The following is a 23,435-nucleotide window of genomic DNA, read 5'->3' on the forward strand; positions in this document are numbered from 1 at the left end:
TGGCGACGTAGAACGTGGGCAGACATTATGCAAATGTGTTACTTCATGACGTAGAGCCGTAACAGAATAAGATTCTAATTCCTGACGACTCGTTTAGGCGATTGCGAGCCGACTCTTTTTATTGATAGACAAATTTATTTATCGTGCACTGTCAGCTTCACAACTTTGCAGATAGTTTATGTTCACATACAGCTACATGACGCACTGCATGAAAGGTAATATTCGAAAAGGCATAATAGGGGCACTTTAAAATTGTAAATATATATTTTTTATATTTATACATTTCAATATTTAATATATATGACTGATAACCAAAAATGGTCAGAGTTATAAATCTATAATACTAATAATTTATATGAATAAATATTAAATCATTTTAAATACAAATATATGGAAATATTACAACACTAAAAACTAAAGTACATGTTTTTAGTGTCATTTTCATGCACAGACACACATAGATCTGCATAGGTTGCATGTATATTTTAATATTAATGGCCAATATGGCTGAAAACTGAGAAATGGACATTAATATCCGAGCAGCTGAGTCCTTAGCCATCTTTAAGAAGCGACTAAGAACACATCTGTTCCATCTTTATTTGACCCTCTAACCCTAGCACTTCTATTCTATTTTAATTCTACTTTATCTATTCGTCTTCTTTTTTATAAAAAAAAAAAATCTAACACTAGCTTTCTATTTTTCTATTCTACTTGTTTTTCTTTTTTTGTGTATGTGTGTGTTTATATATTTGTGTGCGTGCGTGTGTGTGTGTGTATATATATATATATATATATATATGATAAAATACCTTGCTACATGTACTGCGTTAGGCTAACTCATTATATTAACAAAAGATTAAATACAAATATATTATTAATACAAATTAATAAAAAATTAAACTAAAACTACAATACATTTCAGTTTTTACTGTAATTTTTATGCACAAGGCAAGGCAAGTTTATTTGTATAGCACATTTCATACACAATGGTAATTCAAAGTGCTTTACATAAAAGAAAAGAAAGAAAAAAAAATCACAACAATAAAACAAGGAATTTAAAAACATTGAAAATGATTAAAACAATTGATTTAAGAAGTTTAAAATGAATTTAAGAAAACGATTATACATAAAATATAGTGCAATCAGTTCGGACATAGCACAGTGCTCATTCAATGAATGCACAGCTAAACAGATGAGTTTTGAGTCTGCATTTAAATGTGACTAATGTTTTAGCACATCTGATCTCTTCTGGAAGCTGATTCCAACTGCGGGCGGCATAATAACTAAAAGCAGACACCCCTTGTTTTGTGTGAACCCTTGGTATTTCTAACTGACTTGATCCTAATGATCTGAGTGGTCTGTTAGGTTTATATTCAGTGAACATATCTGCTATGTATTTAGGTCCTAGGCCATTGAGTGATTTATAAACGAGTAAAAGTACTTTAAAATCAATCCTAAATATAACTGGAAGCCAGTGTAAGGACCTGAGGACTGGTGTAATATGCTCAGATTTTCTGGTTCTAGTCAGAATTCTGGCAGCAGCGTTCTGGATGAGCTGCAGCTGTCTAATGGTCTTCTTGGGAAGGCCGGTGAGGAGACCATTACAATAGTCCACCCCGCTGGTGATAAAGGCATGAACAAGTTTCTCCAAGTCTTGACTGGAAACAAAACATCTAATTCTTGCAATGTTTTTGAGATGATAGTATGCTGATTTAGTTACTGCTTTGAGTAACTAAATCAGCATAGATTTAGATAGATATAGATAGATAGATAGATAGATAGATAGACAGGACAGTACTAAATAAAAAATAACAGGCATTTTGCATGATCTCTCTTATTTTGTTAAAATTATTCACATTTTCACAGATTCTGCAAGGGGTTCCCAAACTTTCGCATGCCACTGTATATACACATATATACATACACACAAAATAATATATAAAATAATAAAAAAAACTAAAACATAAAATAACTCTAATCTATTATTAGCCTAATAAAACTAGTGCTAAATGATGGTAATCTAAATAGTAAAAAAAAAAGAAAAGATGTAAACAATTAAAAATACATAAAATGTGATGGGTTTGTGGGATATATCTTCTTATCTCTACCTTCCATCCTTTTGCTAGTCTCTCGTTTTTGAGCATTGGACTTCAGATCCAGGTAGCAGTACTCCTGCCATGGGATATGGGAATGTCTATCCATCCCAGAGCACTAGGAAACCGTGTCCAGCTGTGTGTGTGTGTGTGTGTGTGTGTGTGTGTGTCAGACCCTCAGTGTCATTCAGTGGCATCCATTTCCCTGTAACACAGACCGACAATGCATCATCAGCAGCACACATCAATCAAACGGATACGGTCACCATCACAGCATCATGGCGGCAAGTTTTGCACAGACAAACAATGCTCATTTTCTTCCAGATGTATATTTTGTCATTTATGAAATGTGGAATTGCATTGACATGCTTTCTAACTGTGTTCAGAATAAAAAATAAAAAAAAGTTAAATGTCCTTAAAACTTCTTGAATAAAACATGTAGAGAAAGGTCCAGAGGAGCACATTTCAGTTCTCTGGAAACCACTGAACCTCATTACCCACATGCTTCAACAAACACTGTGTTACCATGGTTACAGCATGACAGCTGTCCCAAAAAGATGCGAGGTACAATTTACAAGCCTGTAGCAACAAGACAACACTGACAATCTTATGCCACAATAAGCCTTGTTTCTATTAACAAAACAACCTGCATACCAATTAAGATACTGCAGCATTGGCCTTCCCCTCAAACACATTATGAGTCCCATATGACAGACAGAGCTGGGTAGATTACTTACAAATTGTAATCCATTACGGATTACAGATTACACAATGAAAACTGTAGTTAGTAACGTAATCTAGGTTACACATTTTTGGTAATGTAATCTGACTACTTTTTTAAGATTACTTTTAGATTACTTTTTTTAAATCAAACTTGTTTTAAACGTACCACATCGATATAAAAAAAGCAAAGCGAAAGAAAATATATTCCATGTTTTGATGTCAATATCATAAAAAGCATTAAACATTACATTAGTGAATTGATAGAGAGTGAATAGTAAGTTGATAAAAACCTAATAATTAATTAAATCATAAAAATGTAAAATAAAAGGAATTTAAACACTTAAACACTAAAAATACAAATATTGTATTTGTTTACCTGCATGTCAGTGTGACCATTAACTAACATCAGAGAACTGTGAACATGCAAATGTTTTGTTAAATTATGGAAATATTAACTACTTCTGCGATATTTCAACAAATATTTTATTTTAAGGGTGACAAAAATGTTCGGGAATCCCTGCATTAAACACCCATTATTAAACACAAAAACAGGGACACGCAAGTCGTCCATGTTTGAAATATTTCGTTCAGACTTCCAGGATCAATATGAATTGTTATCAATATTGAATCAATGTGAATCAATATGAATTATTATTATGAATAATTTACTGCCACAATGTGAATAATATGTAATCATGTAATCCATAAAAAGTAACTATAATCTGATTACAAGCATTTTAAAATGTAATATACTCTAATTACAAGTACTATATTTTTCCAGATTACATGTAATCAGTTACTGTCCAGCAATGATGACAGAAAGAAACGGTACAGTCAGCAGAATGTTTTCAAGCATATATATATATATATTATATAAGAAAGATTTAGATAAAAATATATATATTTTGATTTTGAAAGAAGTCTCACCAAGGCTGCATTTATTTTATAATAAATAGAGTAAAACATTCATATTGTAAAATATTATTACAATTTAAAATAACTGTTTTCTATGTGAATATATTTTAAAATGTAATTTATTCCTGTGATCACAACTGAATTTTCATCTTAAGAAACATTTCTCATTATTATCAATGTTGAAAACAGTTGTGCTGCTTCATATTTTTGTGGAAACCATGATGCATTTTTCAGGTCACTTTCATGACTAGGCAATTAAAAAGAACAGCATTTATTTGAAATAAAAATCTTTTGCAACATTATAAATGCTTTGCAGTCACTTTTGAATAAAAGTGTTTTTAAAATAAATCATACTGACCTAAAACTTTTGAACGGTCAAAATCAATTTAACAAGATGTAAATGTTCACATACTGTATGTTCAGTAAGTAACAGACCCGGTAACACAGAACAGCAGTGTCAATGTCATGTTACACTCAATGTGTAAATCGGCCAAAATGTGTTCAAACAATAGTAGGTCACTTACTTTGTGGTATTTTAATAACAAATATAACAAGAATGATTTTTTTCCCATGGTTGGGTTTAAAGCAGTTACCATACTCTATATCTCTATATAAAATAGGATCAAAACTGATTGACTGAATCCTTACAAATATCCAGAGACTCTTCTAAAACATAATTTACTTTTAAATCTAGACAACCAGAATACCCTAGCAACCACCATAATTATCCTAGTAACCACTCAGAATACCCTAAAAACCATCCTAAATACCCTAGTAACCACTCAGAATACCATAGCAACCATCCTAAATACTCTAGTAACCATTCAGAATACACTAGCAACTATCCTAAATACCCTAGCAACCTTCCTAAATACCCTAAATACCACAGTAACCACTCAGAATACCCTAGCAACCATCCTTTACCCTAGCAACCATAATAAATACCTTAGTAACCATTAAGAATACCCTAGCAACCATCCTTTATCCTAGCAACCATCCTAAATACCTTAGTAACCACTCAGTATACCCTAGCAACCATCTTAAATACCTTAGTAACCACTCAAAATACCATAGCAACCATCTTATACCCTAGCAACTATCCTAAATTTACATTTACATTTTGTCATTTAGCAGACGCTTTTATATATATATATATATATATAAAATATTTATATGTATATTTAATATATATACATACACACACACACACACAAAGAAAACAAGTAGATAGAATAGAAAAAGAATACAGAAAGCTAGTGTTAGAGTTTCTTAAAATACCTTAATACCTTAGCAACCACTCATAATACCCTAGCAACCATTCTAAATACCTTAGTAACCACCCAGCATACCCTAGCAACCATCCTAAAACCTTAGTAACCACTCAGAATACACTAGCAACCATCCTAAATACCATAGTAACCACTCAGAGCACCAAGATACATGTATATAAAAATGTTTTCTTTAAAAAAAAAAAAACACAAATGAAATAATGATTTTACAACAGCAATATTAATTAATGTAACCATGTTTAAAATTGACAGTTTTCTGACGATTGTGTGTTCAAAAAATAGAAATTCTCCAGCAATTAACTGCATACGGCTCATGTTTAAGGACAAACACCTTATATACACAAATGTATAATATAAAATATAGCTAATCTGCTTGATGAAGAAAGCTAATACTCACTGTTGATTGAGTGGCTTTGATCTTGTTGGCCTTCAGATCTGGAGGCTCCAAACACACAAACTCAAGCGCAGGAGCATCAGGTGTGTTTCTGAGCACAGAAAGTCGCTGGCATCTGCTAACCTCCGCTCGTCTCTACCCTACTTCTCACGGACCTCATCTTCATCCTCCATTCGACACTTTCTCTGTTTGAGTGTCTCTGTCACGCACCGACTGTCTTTTTCTTTCCTTCTCAACTATCCTTCCTGTCGCACCTCCTTCTCTTCCTGTGCAGCAGGCCACAGATGCACTTTTGACGCGTAGCATCGTCTGACATGTTGTCATTATGTGCACAAAACCACATACATACATGCACACGCTTCCACACACTCACTTTACATAAGCACTAGACTGTAAAAACACAAAAACACATATTTTCACACATGACTACAGCTGTGTGAAATTAATAACACTGACAGCCTAAGGCCATGCATGTGCGCAAAAAATGCATATGCAATACAGAAAAAAATAAAAGTCAATGCAGGTCAATATATGTGTGACTTTGTCTTAAGAAGATGCATCTGATACAGACAGGACAGGAAGTGCTGATTAAAGAACAGGAAGAGAAAAGAGAGACTGAGAGATCAGACTGACAAATGAGACAAAGATACAGAGCACTAAAAATTAATAAATAAGTATATGGAGTCAGTTTGGGGTCAAGGATGCATTAAACTGAACAAACGTGACAGTAAAGACATTTATAATGTTACTAAAGATTTCTCTTTCAAGTAAATGCTGTTAAAAAAAAATAGTTTCATCGTTTCCACAAAAATATGAAGCAGCACAAATATATAGTTTAGTGATGAAACTCTAGATGGCGCAGGCTGATGGGTTGTTAACGTAACTGATGATATTCAGAGAGTTAAACGACTTGGCACAAGCTGATTGGTTCATGCTGCATATGCAGCCAATGAGCTTACTGCCTTGCATTTATATGGCTGGCTAGCATTCACTTGAGATTCCTGCAGCGCGCTTTCAGAGTTTCTCTGAAACCCTCCACCTTCCCCAGCTCCACCTGTATAGATCAGCTACGGGTTATTTTAATATGCTATTTGTGCAGCAGCAGCATGTCTTAAATACTCATGGCACCGTATCGCCATATACATAGTAGCAAGTTCCTGTACTTGCTTGCAGCAGCAGCAATAATCTACAACTACAGCAATAACCAACAGCAGCAGCAATTCAGCAGCAGCCTAGCAGATCTGTTCCGCCAAGACCAAATACATTAACATTGTCATATCCATCACCATGCTAAAATCTTCAGAGAGTTGTCATGATTAAACTGTTTTTAACACTGATAATAATAAGAACAAGCATATTAGAATGATCATGTGACTCTGAAGACTGGAGTAATGATGCTGAAAATCTAACTTCGCATCACAGAAATAAATTATACTTTAAAATATAATCAAATAGAAAACAAATTTTAAATTGTAATAATATTTCATATTATTGCTGTTTTTACTGTATTTTTGTATAATAAATGCATCCTTGGTGAGCAAAAGAGACTTTCACAAACATTAAAAAAACCATTTCAACCCCAAATGTTTGAATGTATATGTTATAAATAAATAATATAAACTTAAATAAACACACATATATTCAATATTAACAAATAGAAACATTTATTGTGATTGTATTGTATTGATTGAAAAACAATCAATAATCAATTACATTAAAATATCCTATAAAGAACCAGTGAGAATTCAACATTTGCAAATTGTATTTTAGTTTTGCAAAATTGCAACAACAAATTACCTTTCAAAATGGACATAATGGAACACATTTCAATTCTACACTTCTACTCTGGCAAAAATAGTAATCAGCATTATACCTTGCCTTCTCGACCCCTCATTTCCTGTGTGGGATTTTTCTGCTCTACGTCTTAAGAAAGCCGAGCTGACTGTCTGATTCAGTGTCATGAGCGCTGTCAGTCCTAGAACGACAATTAAGTGACAGAACACTCTAATATCTCATTAACAGGCCGTTAAGATCAATTAACAACTGAGAATGGAAATGAATTGAGCGAACAGTGAACTTTAAGTAATGTTGTTTGCTCTGTCTTACCGTAATGGCACATTAGTTCTATACACAGAAATGCGTCTGTGGTCACAAACACTGCTCTGACGAACCTGAGAACAACTGATAATACTGTGCAGATGCATAAAAGAAAATCTGTAAACACCTGCAGAAAGACTCACGGAGGAGGAAAGATTCTTTACAGCAAATACAGCAATCACAAACGGCCAGACTTTAGCAGATGCACCATGTCAAATGCTGATAAACACTGATAAAGCCATGTATCAATATGCTAAGATTTAAAATTGCTAACATGAACTTTATGGTGGAATGATCTTGTTTTGATTTTGAAGGATTTTTTGCTGATTTCTACTTCGTAATAACTATATTTGTGTTTTTTACAGTCTTTACTGCTAACTAATGACAATTCAATTCAAAGTCACATTATGAAACAAAAATACAATAAAAGAATGTTTTTTGGAACATTTGATAAAACACTAAAGAAATCAAACATCCTGATCTGTTTTAATAAAATCTTCAGAATATCGAAATTGCATAATCAAAGTGTTTCTGATAAAACTGTGAGCCTGCATTCATCTATAGTAAAAACACATTCATCTTTATACAAAAGAAAACCGCTCAAACACTCATGATCCTGCATAAAATCATCCACACTCACACGCATGCTCATGCAAACACACTAGAGATCGAGCGGCGTCTCGGCCTGTTCGCTCAGCTGCATGGAGAGGTAGTCAGCAGGACGCCTGCCAAAAGATCATGCACACATAATGAGCTGCAATGAATGTTTTAACATAATATATGTTTTTCAAATGCTAAAAATGCACACAAGGACATATTCATCCTACAAATGGGCCGATCCCACAACAAAGACTGTAAATGCCTTATAAATTACTCTTAGAAATAAGGGAATACCACACCATAGGAGATGGTACTTTGATATATACCATTGTACAGAATGATGATCATATTCATGGTACCATAGTATTTACCATGGTACTCCACTGTACTTAAAAGAACACTGAGGGTTTTCTGCTTTATCATCTAAAAGACTATGGCTATACTATGTCTTAAAAGTGTAAAAAGATCTCAAATGTGGAATTTATCAAGAATCATTTTTCAGCATTTTGTGTGTGTTGAGAGAGGAGTACGGTAAATTAATTGAATTAATCGAGATTATTTTATATTTAAAAAAACATTTAACTAGTTTTATAAAACGGAGAGTTCCGGTCCTTGATTCTGATTGGTTGAGCCGCGTTCGAAGCTGTTGTAAATTACGCTACAAACTTACACCTTTGTTTACTTCTGTGTGTTGCTCGGCAACCACTTTGTTGCAACCACAACTGTTTATGAGGAACTACATTGTTTGGTGGAAGAATACTGTTTTTATTAATATCATTACACTTTATTTACTCTGTTTTATTCTGTGAAACCTTACTACGTATATGGAATAACCGTTTTATAAAAGCAATAAGCCCCGTGAAGCTGTGGTTTACAGTGAATTTATTACAGCTAAGGGGCGTTGTTAGGCACGACGCAAAGCGGAGTTATTGCTTATTGCTTTATTAAACTGTATATTAATATTAATTCAATTAATTAATCGGCATGAATAAAATGTATTTAATATTTTAAAATAAAATAAGTTAATCTGTATACTGATATTATTCAATGTATTAATTAGCAAGAAAATAAAATTACATAATATTTAGAGTTTAACATTTTTTTAACTATTTTGATATTAATTATATTTATTAATTGGCATAAATAAAATAAATAATTAATATTTAAAAAATAAAATAAGTTGAATTACTTTTAAACTGTATACTGATATTAACTGGCATAAATAAAACTGTGTACCTATTTGAATTCAATTCATTAATCTGCATAAATAAAACTATACTTATATTAATTCAATTTATTATTTGGCAGAAAAATTATTTAACATTTTTCAAATAAATTGAATGACATCTACAGTATATTGACATCAAATCAGTTGATCAATTTGCATAAATAAACATTTTTAATACTATACTATACTATTATTTAATACTATTTAAAACATAAAATAAGAAAATATTTTTAAACCTTTGATATTAATTTGATATTTTAAATAAAATTTAAAAAGTACAACTACTTTTAAATAGTACATTGTTTCAATTTATTAAAGGGGTCATATGATGCGATTTCAATTTTTCCTTTCTCTTTGGAGTGTTACAAGCTCTTGGTGCATAAAGAAGATCTGTAAAGTTGCAGACTAAAGTCTCAAATCCAAAGAGATATTCTTTATAAAAGTTAAGAGTCAACCACGCCTACCTAAAACGGCTCGTTCTAACACGCCCCCACATACCTACGTCACGATGTGGGAAGATTTGCATAACGCCGCCCAAATGTTCACGCAAAGAAAGAAGGCGTAACTTTTATTCTCGCCGTTGCCGCCACTGCCATGTTGTGGAGTCACTGTGTGTTTCGTTGTGAAAGCGACTTTTTTAGAAATTTTATGGAGGATGGATGAAGACTGTTTCCTGAACCAGTAGCCTACAATGCGTCTGTGGCACAAAGGCTGTTTCTATAAAGTTGGGCAGTTCCAACTTTGCAGTTTTAATTGGCACATGATGTTTTTTTAGTTTTTTTATAAATCAACTGACAGCCCTAACCTCAAGGCATCATCACAGAGACTTTCATGCAAAACACAAACAGATCTGTCCTTACCTTTTTTTGTACAAGAAGACAAAGAGTGCAGCACCCAGTGCGAACAGCAGGAGCGCCGCGAGCACAAGCCCGACCTGCAGAGCGACCGACGACCCCGCTGCACATACAAACACACGCTTACTTCCTTCAGCCCAAAATATACCCTGAACTTCCATAAGAGCGTATATTAACATGTGTGTGTGTGTGTGTGTCTTGTACCTCCATGAACCTGTCGCTCCTGTTCAGCTGAACACGAGAGCTTGTCGTCACTCAGTATCTCATTGATTCGTTCTCTCTGTTGGTCAGAAACAGCAAGAACAGATCCCCGAGCGTAAAACCGACCCGCCTCACAGGACACATTCACACCTCACACGGGGGAAAGACAAGAAATAACTGTCATTACCAGATCATTTCATTTTAACACCATTAATGTGTGTTTTCCAGTGTCTTACCTTTAACATGTAAGCTTGAGATCCCACAGTTACACAAGCGCTCTAATAAAACAGCAAACTCCTCCTGGGCACAATCTGAGACAGAGAAACACTTCAGATGAGATGAATTACTTTTACTGTTGATTTTATTTAGAAAAGTACATTTTGGATGCATCTTACACCAAGTGTCCAATAAAAAGAGAAAAAGGCTGAATATGTGATCATTTTAAAGCAGGTTATACGACTTCAGAACTGTGAGCTTATGTGCAAAAGACAGGGATGAGAAAATAAGAACAAGAATATTAAACTTCATATCATGAGGGATCAAATGTTTCTAGATCTTTCTGAAATGAAAAGGTACACATTAACTCAAAACGTCAGGGTTTTCACACTATCTTTTACAGTATTTTGTGATGACGAGATGACTTTTTTTTACACTTACAGACAGTGAAATAATAAAAATGGAGCATAGCAGAAAAAATACATACAGTGTTACTGAAAAGTTTGGGAAGAACTTTTTTTTTGCTCAAGGCTGCAAAAATACAGCATTTGTTTTAGGTCTCTTACACTCACCAAGGCAGCATTTATTTTATCAAAACTGCAGTAAAAACAGTAATATTGTATTGATAAAAATCGACGCGTTTCAGAAAGGCGGGGCATAGAGGAGCAACAATAATATACAGTATGTGGAAAATAATGTGTTTTTTAAACTTAAACCGCATAAACACATTTCCCCACACACCAAATACACAAAATAATGTTATTTTTAGCAACGTCATATGACCCCTTTAATTTTTGATAAGTAATATGCATTTCTAAGAACTTTATTTGGACAACTTTAAAGGCGATTTTTTAGATTTTTTTGCAACCTCAGATTCCAGATTTTCAAATAGTTGTATCTCGGCCAAATATTGTCCTATCCTAACAAACCATACATCAATGGAAAGCTTATTTATTCAGCTATCAGATGTATAAATCTTGAAGAAATTGTGGAACATTTTTGGGAAAAAAAATCGAAAAATTTACCCTTATGACTGGTTTTGTGGTCCAGGGTCACAAAATATATATATAAATAAATCTTCATTCTTATTTTGTGAAAAACTGTTTATTTTTGCAACCCAGCAGAATGTTTTTTCCAACATGCAGGACTGTGTTATTTTGCGCTGTGCAAAGATTTTCCAAAATTATTTTGTGTTACATGGAAAAAACTGCAGCAAACCGCTCTTGGAAAGACATGAGGGTGAGTAGATGCCAATGTTCATCAATTATCCCTTTAAAGATCACTTACTCCCCGATCCGCTCTGCCAGTTATTATTGTCCGGCTGCAGGCACAGAGCCGCGGAGCTGGAGAAGGCGGGACTCGGGCAGTGGTTCGGCAGGCGTGGAGTCGGCTGGGATGCGATCCAGAGAACGGGCCCGTCTGATGCACATCGAGATAAAGAAGCCGCACTAATCACACAGAAACACAGACACGCAGTTACATGCATGAAAACAGCAGGTACGGTGGACAAAACTGCTGATACCAACAACAACACACTGGATTCACATTCAAAAAGCTCCCCAACAAACCTGAAGAGTGTGTATAAGAAGTGTGTTGTGTTGAGCTGGAGAATTCCCTGTAACTTTGGGTCATTGGAAAAAACTAGACCGTCCAAATGACGTGAGTTGCTCCCACAAAACCCTGATCCTGACGGCTCAAAACACAACAGCACTGCACCCAAATGACCCAGCGCTGGCAAACCCTGATCTGCACAAACACAAAGATGAATGAGCAAACAAATCAATGTTACTTTTTAGAAATCATCTGCTATTCAATTGAAATCACTGATTGCTTTAGAGAACAACAGTCCGAAGTAATAATCCAATTCATTTTCTCTACAGAAAAATTTTATATAAATAATTATTATATTTCATTTGAGGTTGACGATTTATGCTTCAATTTCACAATATAAATCATGTTCATTAGTCAAATTTGGAATAGTACACAACAAGACATTAGCATACTAGTATACCATTCCAAGCACATAATAAAGGCAAAAGCTAAAATAATAATAACTAAAAATAAATGTAAGTAAAATAACAAAAACAAAATAAATCTAAATAAAATTAAATAACAAAAAAATAAAATAGTTAAAAATAAAATAAATCAAATACTCAAAATACAAAATAAATCAAATACTCCACAAATAATAAAATAAAAATGATGAAAAATAAAATCAAAAACAAAATAAAAATAAAACAATTCAAATACTCAAAAAATAAAATAAATAATTATTAAAAAATAAAAATAAAATAAAATATTGGTGCCGATAGCCTTGTAGGCAGCGTGCCGACATATAGCGCAGTTATATACAGTATATACTGTGTTGGGTATTAATTTAAAAAAGTAATTAATTACCAATTACTAATTACATCTTCAACAGTGTAATTAGATTACTGTACAAATTACTCTCTCCAAAAAGTATTTAATTACTTTCTAAATCCTATATCAATCTCGACAAGTTAATGATACAAGGATAAACATGAAACGTTTTTTTTTTTAATTCTTTCAAATAACTACATAAATTATTCTGGTCACACTTTAGATTAGGGTCCAATGCTCACTATTAACTAACTATTAACACTGACTTTTGCCTCAATATACTCCTAATTACTGCTTCTTAATACTCAGTAAAGTAGTTGTTAAGTTTAAGAAGGAATTGGGTAGGATTAAGGATTTAAGGTCTTGCAGAATAAGACATTAATATGTGCTTTTTAAGTAATAATAAATAGCCAATATCCCAGTAATATTCATGCTAATAACCAACTAGTTAATAGTGAGAACTGGACACTAAAGTGTTACCAATATTCTTATTAATTCACCAAAGTATTTAAAGTGAGAAGGGTACATAAAAAGCATGCATTTTAAGGTTAGACTTTAAATTTTGATGTTAAATCCACTGTTGTATTGTATATAAATGTTCTACAGTCTATACACAGTGTTAAGTTCAATTACATAAGAAGTAACTGTAATTAAATTGCAGAAAAAATAAGAGTAATCCCTTACTTTACTTTTTCAAGGGAAAAGTAATTAAATTACAGTAACTAATTACTTAGTAATTAGAAACCGAATTACATAATTATGTTGTTCTCAACACTATTACACTCTCAAACTACTTATTTGCATGTACTTGAATATTTACAATTACACTGAAATAGTGTATATATCATTTTTATACTTAAAACCAATGACCAACATAATTTCATGTGATGAGTAGTTTATTCCCTAATAAAAGATTTAACGTACACAGCCTGATTCTTTTTCATTTTTACTCAGATTTTCATTCAAATCAAAATATGTAATATTGTGATTCATCTCAGAGCTGGTTGATCTTTACTGAAGAATTTTCAGAATGTCATTGAAGAAAAACAATGGGAAAAATATGTTTCAGTGACCAAAGATGATCACATCAATCTATTTCTATTCAAATCAAGCTGTGCCTCACAAAGAAGACATTTCCAGATCAAAAGCACGCACCTGCGCGAGAATCATTGGCGACCAGATAGAGCCCGTCACTTCCTGTGCTGCCAGTGAGCGGGACGCTCCATTCTGTAGCGTCTTCCCCAAAAAACACCAAAACAAGTCCATTCAGTGGAGTCGACGGCGGGCCAATCAGCTCTACAAATAAACTCTCCTGAGACTGGTTTACCAGCGAGGTCTTGCTCCATTCATTGATGACGAGACCCTCAGGAGGCGGAGGTATGGTGGGTTTGGGAGGACAGTTATTCTGCTTCCTTGGTGTGGGAGAAGTGACCTGTGGACACATAGAGGGTTAATACGACACACATTTGATGGACATAAAATCCGAAAAAAGTAGGACTGCAAAATAAACCCTGACAGGCTACTTACTTAATAGTTTCCTGTTTGGAATCTCATACTACGTACCATTTTTACATTATGTATAATCTGCATAGTTAGTAAATGTTATAGACGAAATGCCAAAATGTGAGGTTTGTAACCAGCACCCAATGGGTAGATTTGCTCAACTTCTCTCACCTGTCATTTTTTAGCATCTTCAACTTGACTATTATATAATTACGCTGCCAAAAATGAGGATTTTTTTAGTCAACTGGAATAAAAACAATTATTAACATTTTTTCTTTATTATAAAATTAGATTGCCAAAATTGGTTTTTCTCTCAAATGGATTATTATTATTATTTATTTATTTTTCCTATTACTAATTTTTCCTGGTAATTGTTTTTGCTCTTGACTTTGACAGTATGCCGTTTTGCAACAATCCCTCTGTAAAAAACTGTAATTTTTTATTCTTCTTCCTTTAAAAGTTAATTTTTCAATTTGAATAAAATGTAAAAAATGGATTAAAAAATTGCTGCAATAATGCTAGGAAAATGTATACTGTATACAGTTTAAAAATAATATACATTATTTTAAATTAAACAGTAGGCATTATAAAAAATTAAATTAAATTTAAAATAAAAAATAAAATAAAATCTCAGAGGAATTATGTAATTATGTACTATTAAAATAAAATAATATAAAATAAAATGACTCACACACGGAAAAAATAAATAAATAAAAACTGCAACACACCACAGAGGAATTATGAATTCATGAATTCTACTAAACTAAACTAAAATAAAATAAGCCATCATGTGTGGAATTTCGAATTAAACATTTTAAAGTTAAAATTCTGCCTGAAGTCTACTCAAGGCAGATGTACAAAATGATATTAAGTACGTTCCATTGAGAATTCTGCATGAAGCTCACATGAACAGAAACACTAGGTCTCACCCTGAAAGCATTGAGGTCGAGTCTCTCGGCTCCACATCGACTGAGGGTCTCGTCAGCGGGCAGCGCACTGATGTCCTCCAGCAGAGGGAGCTGTCCTGGTGTCAGCGCTTCCGTTAGCTCCGAAACCTTTTTATCAGACCCACGATTGCGGTAGACCACCGCATCCAGCAAACCGCTTTTGGGAATATTCTGACCCTCTTTAGAGGGCGGAGACTTGCTGCGATATAACACTATGGCGTCCGGTCCGTTCTGAATAATGTTCGATGGGATCCTAATGTCAGGGCCGACCTTCGAACTGCCAATCTGGAAGAACAGATTCAGAAAGATTAACAGCTGAAACGTTGTTTGTAGCTTCAAACTTTTTTTTTTTTTAATTAATACTTTGATTCGGCAATGATGCATTCAATTCATTTCAATTTTACAAAAGATTTCTATTTCAAATAAATGTTGTTTTTTAACTTTCTGTTTATCAAAGAACCATGAAACAAATGTATAATGTTAGATATTAAACTTTTCAACATTGATAATAATAAATGCTTCTTAGCAGCGAGTCAGCATATGTGACCCTGGACCACAAAACCAGTCATAAGGGTCAATTTTGTGAAATTTAGATTGAGAAAGCTGAATAAATAAGCTTTCCATTGATGTATGGTTTGTTATGATTTGAAAATATTTGGTCGAGATACAACCATTTGAAAATCTGGAATCTGAGTGTGCAAAAAAAATCTAAATATTGATCATAATATTACTGCTTTTATTGTATTTGTACTAAAATAATACAAACCTTGGCGAGCATAAAAGACTTCTTTCAAAAACATTTAAAATCCTACCAACCCCAAACTTTTAAACGCTAGTGTACATAAAGTGCTAACTGCCTTTTCTTTTATAGCTGACACATTCTTCTAATCGGAATTCAATCGTATGACTCATTTGTGCCACAAGTGTCCAAGTACGCATCAGCTCACCAGGAAGTACCCGTCATCATCTGAGTAATATCCATTCAGCTCCAGCTCATAGTACACCGTTCCAGTCTGTCCATTGATCATCACCAGCCAGATGAAATCCAGCGACATACGGAAGCCAGACGGATGCCACAACTCTATAAACTCCTCGTCCTCAGCTCCTCCTGGTGAGTCAGTGTTGATCTCGTTAAGCAGGAAATCGACATCGCTATGAATCGGGGGCTGGATCCGTCCTGACTCTGTGAAAGAGGCTGAAACGACAAGCCAGATGAAATTAAAAACATGTGAAAATATTTGGTCGAGATACAACCATTTGAAAATCTGGAATCTGAGTGTGCAAAAAAAATCTAAATATTGAGAAAATCACCTTTAAAGTTATCCAAATTAAGTTCTTAGCAATGCATATTATTAATCAAAAATTACGAAAAAAATAGTATGGAAGTCAATGGGTACCGTCAACTGTTTGGTTACAATCATCCTTTAAAATATCTTCTTTTGTGTTCAACAGCTGAAAGAAGCTCATACAAGTTTGGAACAACATGAGGATGAGTAAATGATGACAATTTTAATTTTGGGGTGACCTACCCCTTTAACATGGAAGAGAAAGTAAGTTTTGCTACATGAACTAAAAATCAAGACGTACTCATGTTAAGCGGGCAGGACTGAAACCAAACACAGTCATTGGGTTTTCCGGGACTCCGGGGCCTTGTTACAAACAGTCCCGGATCTCTCGTCCATTCGGCAACACCACAGCGACTGACATGAAGACCTGCTGTGAGAAAACTGCAGCATACAAACATGGATGAGCACATAATATAATACGCAAATGCCACAATAAATCATTCTGCATTGTCTGGCACATGTTGATCACCTCTCTGTGAGTATGAAAGGTTTTCTCCCTGGTATGAGTGTCTCTGTGAGGTTGTCACTGGGCATGTGGGCAGAGTCACCGTAAACAAAGGCATCGATTGGCTGTTCGTGGCTGAGGGGGCCATCCTTAGGGAAGTCTGATACCGGGCCTTTATACAACGCCAATGCTGCACTTTGTGGCCCTACAAGATCAAATATTAAATTGCAAAATTATTTTCGTTTGACGAAAGTTTTTGTAATATTCATATTTCATCACTACATCAAAAGATAAAAAGTAAATGATATTTTGCAAAAAGATACATTTAATTTAAGACCACTATGATATTTTGCATTATGGCATTACTTTCGTGACACATAAATAGCATACTATAATGAAATATTAATAGTGCTGTCAAATGATTAATCGCGATTTATCGCATCCAAAATAAATTATTTTGTTCACATAATATATGTGTGTATTGTGTATATTTAAATATTAATAATGCATATGGTTTACTTAGTATACAAAATAAGATGTGCTGTATTGAATTGAATTTCTGTTTAATAAAAATATATATATATAATTGTGTCAGGGCAGGATGATTTTTATTTATTCATTACCGTTTTTCTTTCATCACATTACAGAAACAAGAATTCAGGGGGGAATTTTTGTCATGAAAATAATGCAAAAAATCCTAGAAAATTTGCTTAAAATGGTCTAAAAAATTAGCTTTATTCTCTTTATGCAAAATATGATTTCTTTTTTTTTCCCTTTTGATTTGGAAGTGGTGTGACCTGGACATTACTGAGATTTTACTCAACAAAATCTGAGAGAATGAAAAAACAACAACAATGAGATATATAGAAATATTTAAAAAATGAATAAAATGATAAAAGCACATAACAAAATTCACTTTAAACAAACTAAATTTAAAATGAAAATCATAAATATAAAAATAAAAGTTAATTCAAAATATTAATACTATACTAGTACACAAATAATAGTAAAAAAAAGTCTTAAAAGTGTCCTTAAATAATTTTATCTGCGATATCCAATCAGCACTACCTGACAAACTCGTAGTATTCACGGGTACGGCAAATATTCCAGGCTCTTTTGCGATGAACTCTAGACTCGTGCTAATCAGATCCGTAGTAACATCATAAAGCACCAAAGAAAATGATCCGGTTGCCATGCCAACACTGAGTTCCACATGGCCCGACCCGCCGAGGTTGACTTCATTGATCCAGACCTCTGCAGGGGTCGGCGGCGGGCAGTGATTGACCCACGCAGGGGTCGGCGGGCCAGTGTAGAACGACCACAAGTTTTCCGACTGCCAGCAGCGCTGAATGGACTCGTCCCCCTCTAGAGCCGCCTCATCCTCCACGTACGGGACCGAGCCGGGAGTCAGAACGGACGCAAGGCCGTCGGCGCCGTCTCTGGATTTACCTGAAGTGTACACAACGGCATCCAGCAACCCCACTCCTGAAACAAGTCCCCCTTCGGCAACCGGTGCCCAGTTGGGGCCGTAGAGTGCGATGGCGTCGGGCCCGTTCTGAACGGAGTTGGGTGGAAGAAAGATGTCTGGACGAGGAGTCAGTTCAGAAGAGCCAACTACGAAAAAACCTCGCTGATCCGTGTGGTGTCCATTCAGATCGATGACCCGGTACGCCGAGTCTCCTTTGCCGTTGTAGAACACAAGCGTGTATCCATCCAGAGAAGTAGGATTCGTACCTTCATAGTACAGCTCCACAAATTCCTGAGTGTCCAGTTTGGGATTGTCGCAGTTGACCTCGCTGATTATTAAACACGAGCTCGTCTGTTTGAAAACGCACATTAACGCCACACACACCAAACTCAGCTCCACACGCATGGCTAAAAGCTCTCAGCGTACCATAATAAAAAAGGACTGAAGGGAAAAGGACCTGTGGAAGGAAAACAGAAGGTTCATTCCAGATGAATGCAATCACTTTCAAAAGATATTAAGTTTCGTTTCCACAAAATCTAGACATTGCTTCTCCAACAGTTGAGATATTGGCAATCTCAAGGACTATCTGAAGGAGAGAACTGGAAGGCATCAAAGCACCCGACACGTCAAAACAATTCCAAGATATTTCACTCTCCACATTCATTTGACACAACCCTAGGGATCAAAACAAAGAACATGCCTCTCAAAACCAGGGCAAGCAGCAGGAAAACAGCCCATGCAACTGTATTACAAGTCATATGATAGCACTGTGTCAGGAACAGACACGAGTTTATAGATAAGTATTTGGGTAGTGAACTATTAAGAGTAGCACATTCTTAGTAACTGTGAAGTGTGGTTTTTTTAGTCAACTTAAAGAAACCGTTCACCCAAAAAAAGAAATTTCTGTCATCATTTACTCATCCTCAAGTTATAAACATGTATGTTTGTGTTTCTTCTGATAAAAATGTTGGTAACCAAACAGTTGACAGTAGCCATTTACTTTCATACAGGGTGGAAAAAAATACTATGGAAGTGAATGGTTTCTGTTTACCAACAGAATTTTCATTTTTGGGTAAACTATCCCTTTAAGTATGAAATATGGCACCCATAAACTTAAAAAAACTTAAATGAAAATTTGAAATCTTGCCTTGACAACTGAACGAAATAAAATAAGCTTCAGTTTAAGTACTACATACATACATAGCTATACAGTATATATATATATATATATATCTATATGTATGTGTGTGTGTGTATGTATGTGTATGTGTATGTGTATGTTTAGGATAGTGTACTTAAATCTGTGAGTCTGGAAATCAACACTATACCTCACTAAATAGCAGATGAATATTATATATAGTTTTGGGGGATTAAATAATTCTGAGAAGCATATTCTTAACAGCTGTGAAGGAAGTGCGGGTCTTCAACTTGAGTTAGAACTATGCTGCCAATTAACTCCAAATCAAAAAATTGAATAAATAAATGAAAATCAGAAATGTTGCCTTGGAAACTAAATGAAATAAAATAAGTTTAAGTAATGAAATTACTAAATTACTAAAACACAAATAAATTAAAGCCAGACATAAATGTTAAAAAAAAAAAGCTCATAACTAAACATGACAAAAATCTAATTCATAATATTAATAAATACTATAATCGCATATACAGTAAATAATACTGGTTTGCAAATAGTGTCCTTGAATGAGTTTAACTGTGAGTCTGCAAATGTAAGGATCCAATTAACACTGGCTGACAGTATTTACAGATATGGTGAAGACTGCAGCCAGACAGAGGTTTATAAATGACAAACTTTTGGGGCGTAAGCTGTAGCATATTCTTAGTAGCTTAGTGTGGTTCTTCAATGTCAGTTAAGTGGCAACACACACACAAGCACATATACGCAACAATAGTCATCTGAGGCTTCATCAGCTCACCACAGACTCCATTAATCAGCAAATCCAGCTTCGGTCATGTGCTCAGAACGTTTCAGAAAATGTTTTATTTCACCAGCATGCAGTGGCTGCAGAGTAGTGTTGGGAAGGTTACTTTGGAAATGTAATAGGTTACAGTAGGGCTGCACGATAAATCGAAATGGAATCGAGATCGCAATTACAATTTATTTACCCTATTTAAAATGTAATAAGTAGTGTAACTATTTCAAATACCTTATTAAAGTAATGTAACTGATTACATTTGATAACTTTTTGATAAGTTTCTAAATTTCTAATGTTTTCAATCATTTTCAAATATTTAAACCAGGCAGGCAGTACTCAACACTACAAACCCAATTCCAGAAAAGTTGTAAAATGCAACAAAAATCAAGAATCTGTGATTTGTTAGTTCTCTTTAACTTTTATTCAATTGACAAAAGTACAAAGAAAAGATTTCTCTGACCAACTTAAATATAAACAGATTTTGATTTTGATGGCTGCAACACACTCCAAAAAAAGTTTGGACAGAGGCAAAATAAAAGTGAGAAGGTTATAGAATATCCAAATTAAACTGTTTTGAAACAGTCCACAATAAGCTGCTGAATTGGTAATAGGTGAGAGGATTGTGATCTGGTGTAAAAGACTTTCAAAATCCTTCATCATTTGAATTAAGATCATAATCATTTAATTTTAAAGCACAGCCACCACAAAATCAGACTTACTTTGACATCATTCTGAGGTTAAATACAGATTTAAAACCATAACAAGAAATAGTTTAATAGCTATGATACTGTTTTTGAAAACTAGTCTTTGCAGCTACGACAGGAAACACTGGAATCTAACAATGCCTTGGAAAAATAAAGCATATGCATAAACCCAAATAGGAAATAAAACAGTCATTGAATAAACATGTGCCCTATTCTGTGTACTAAACTCCTAAAACATTGGTCCCTTATATTTTGCAGTCATTGCAACTTATGAAAGAAATCAATTAAATCTGCATGTAGTTGTTAATGTGAAAAAAATTCAGATGTAACCTACTTTGTAACCGTTAACATTTTCACTGTACAGTAACTGTAATTTAATTACACATTTTTGCTCAGTAACTGTATCTGATTACAATTAAAATGATGGAGAAATATAAAACTATTGGTTTAAAGATGATGATTATATATAGAAACAATATATTTCACATGTATTTTAAAATATGCATGAAGTGTTCGGGCAGTAAAGTGTTTTGATTGCCGGATTGGTGGAGATTTGTCTTCGGAATCATGGATAATGTCATTTTTCAACAGGAATTCCACTATTAAACATGATTATATAATAAAACAGTTTAAATAACACTGGCTGACGGCTTTAACGACAGCATATCCAATCGATTGACAATCTCGCAGCTTCCAGTAGATCTGTCTTCAAAAGTTACTGTTAAAAATAAATAAATGGGATTTTTATTTCCAGAACCTGACTGTGGCACTCTATAGCCTAAATCGGCAAATAATAGACTGGACTCTTCTTGTTGCTATGGCAATGAAGAACTAGATCTTTAATATCATCTGCTGGATTTTGAGAGGGAGACTATGTATGTTTAGAAAAGCATGCTACTTTTAATACTTTTGCTGTTATAATATGTATTCTGTGCACAGCATAAAATTTTCTATAGGCAAAACCACAACACATTTGCATGAGCAGTACGCAACAGAGCACAATGCAATGCGCTGGACTCAATAAACAAATTTAGTAATGAGTATTTTCAAATCATTTGTTGAGATATTTTTACATAATTTGATAACTTTTTGATAAGTTTAATATGAACAACTATTATTATTTTCGACATGATAACCAGACTGGCTGAATTAAACCTCCACTTTTCTCAGGTCACGTGACAACAATTAAGCATACTGCATACTGTTTTTAAACCAATGTATACTGAACAGCATGCAGTACGCTCATGCCATCGTGACGTCACAACATGTATTTAAAGCATTGTTTACAGATTTTTGGACTCTATGCTGATGGATACAGCAACTTTTAGCACACTCCAGTTTGCATAACACATGCAAAAGAGCTAACTGGAAAACATAAAGAGAAAAGTGACGACCGAGTGAAACTGTAAATTGCACTGCTCGAGCATCTAACCTCAAACACAAGATCTACACAGAAAACATTGTTCATTACTGAGAAAAAACAATGCATTTAACGCGATGAAAATCCACCACAAAGACAGTCGATTTCGCAACAGTACGAAGTTAAAACCCCAGCAGACTTAATCTTTAACTCGCTGCGAAAACGACAAAGAAGACAAGAGCGAGGAGAAGAAGAACCGCATTGAGATCATCGCGTCTCGTGCGGTTTAATGGAGAAGTGTTGCTTACCGTGACGCCCGACGCCCGGTTGAACGGGTTTGAAAGTGTTTAGTGAAGTTTCAGTAACTTTTGCAGTGCGGAGGAACCGCTCAGATCCGGTCAGTCTCTTCCAGGCGGGTGTGGGCGGTGAATCCGGGTGAATTCACGCACATTCCCGGAGACATCAATCCTGCTTCCTGCTTTCATATTTTTATTCTATAAAGTTCACATTAAAACAACTGTTTTGAAAACTTTGACCATGTCTTCATCAATTAGTTTTGCTATATATCTTAAAACCTTACTGTTTTAATTGTCCCAGACTCTTAATCTGAAAATATGATTTTTTTTAATATTATTATATTTTTTTAATTAATTATTAAAAATTACGTTTTAAAGGCTAAACAACGAGTGAAATAGATGCAATACGTATTATGTGAAAATGATTTTAAAACCGTTTTACGCGAATTACGACGGTTCAA

The 23,435-nt window shown here is 34.2% G+C and overlaps 2 protein-coding genes across 5 annotated transcripts in view; both read right to left on the reverse strand.

The window, feature by feature from the left end:
* LOC107747863 (protein NLRC3-like) overlaps positions 1 to 7,334 on the reverse strand; it is a 19,725-nt gene extending 12,391 nt beyond the window's left edge. The window contains exons 1-2 of one of the 3 annotated variants that reach the window (XM_016562478.1): positions 7,288 to 7,334; positions 2,109 to 2,298 (exon numbers count right to left, since the gene is read on the reverse strand). In XM_016562478.1, the coding sequence (XP_016417964.1) occupies positions 2,109 to 2,202 (94 nt within the window). In that variant the 5' untranslated portion in view covers positions 2,203 to 2,298; positions 7,288 to 7,334. Of the gene's footprint in view, positions 1 to 2,108; positions 2,299 to 5,417; positions 5,657 to 7,287 lie in introns of those variants that run through there. The other 2 variants (XM_016562477.1, XM_016562479.1) reach the window with 2 other exon arrangements.
* An 822-nt stretch (positions 7,335 to 8,156) lies between these two features.
* On the reverse strand, positions 8,157 to 23,108 carry LOC107747864 (uncharacterized). Of its 2 annotated transcripts, XM_016562481.1 has the most exons (14): positions 22,987 to 23,108; positions 19,107 to 19,137; positions 18,281 to 19,031; positions 17,237 to 17,417; positions 17,009 to 17,148; positions 16,369 to 16,616; positions 15,404 to 15,706; positions 14,127 to 14,403; positions 12,179 to 12,356; positions 11,898 to 12,058; positions 10,631 to 10,705; positions 10,398 to 10,544; positions 10,200 to 10,296; positions 8,157 to 8,236 (listed from the first exon to the last, which is right to left on the reverse strand). In XM_016562481.1, the coding sequence occupies exons 2-14, from the start codon at positions 19,107 to 19,109 to the stop codon at positions 8,173 to 8,175; spliced, it is 2,625 nt and encodes an 874-aa protein (XP_016417967.1). In that variant the 5' UTR covers positions 19,110 to 19,137; positions 22,987 to 23,108; the 3' UTR covers positions 8,157 to 8,172. The 2 variants fall into 2 exon arrangements, with proteins under 2 accessions (XP_016417967.1, XP_016417966.1); XM_016562480.1 differs by having other exon boundaries at positions 18,281 to 19,137.
* Between the last annotated feature and the right edge of the window lie 327 nt (positions 23,109 to 23,435).

Source organism: Sinocyclocheilus rhinocerous, unplaced genomic scaffold (assembly GCF_001515625.1).
Source record: "Sinocyclocheilus rhinocerous isolate Xijiao unplaced genomic scaffold, SAMN03320098_v1.1 scaffold799, whole genome shotgun sequence".
In the NCBI taxonomy this organism is placed as follows: domain Eukaryota; kingdom Metazoa; phylum Chordata; class Actinopteri; order Cypriniformes; family Cyprinidae; genus Sinocyclocheilus; species Sinocyclocheilus rhinocerous.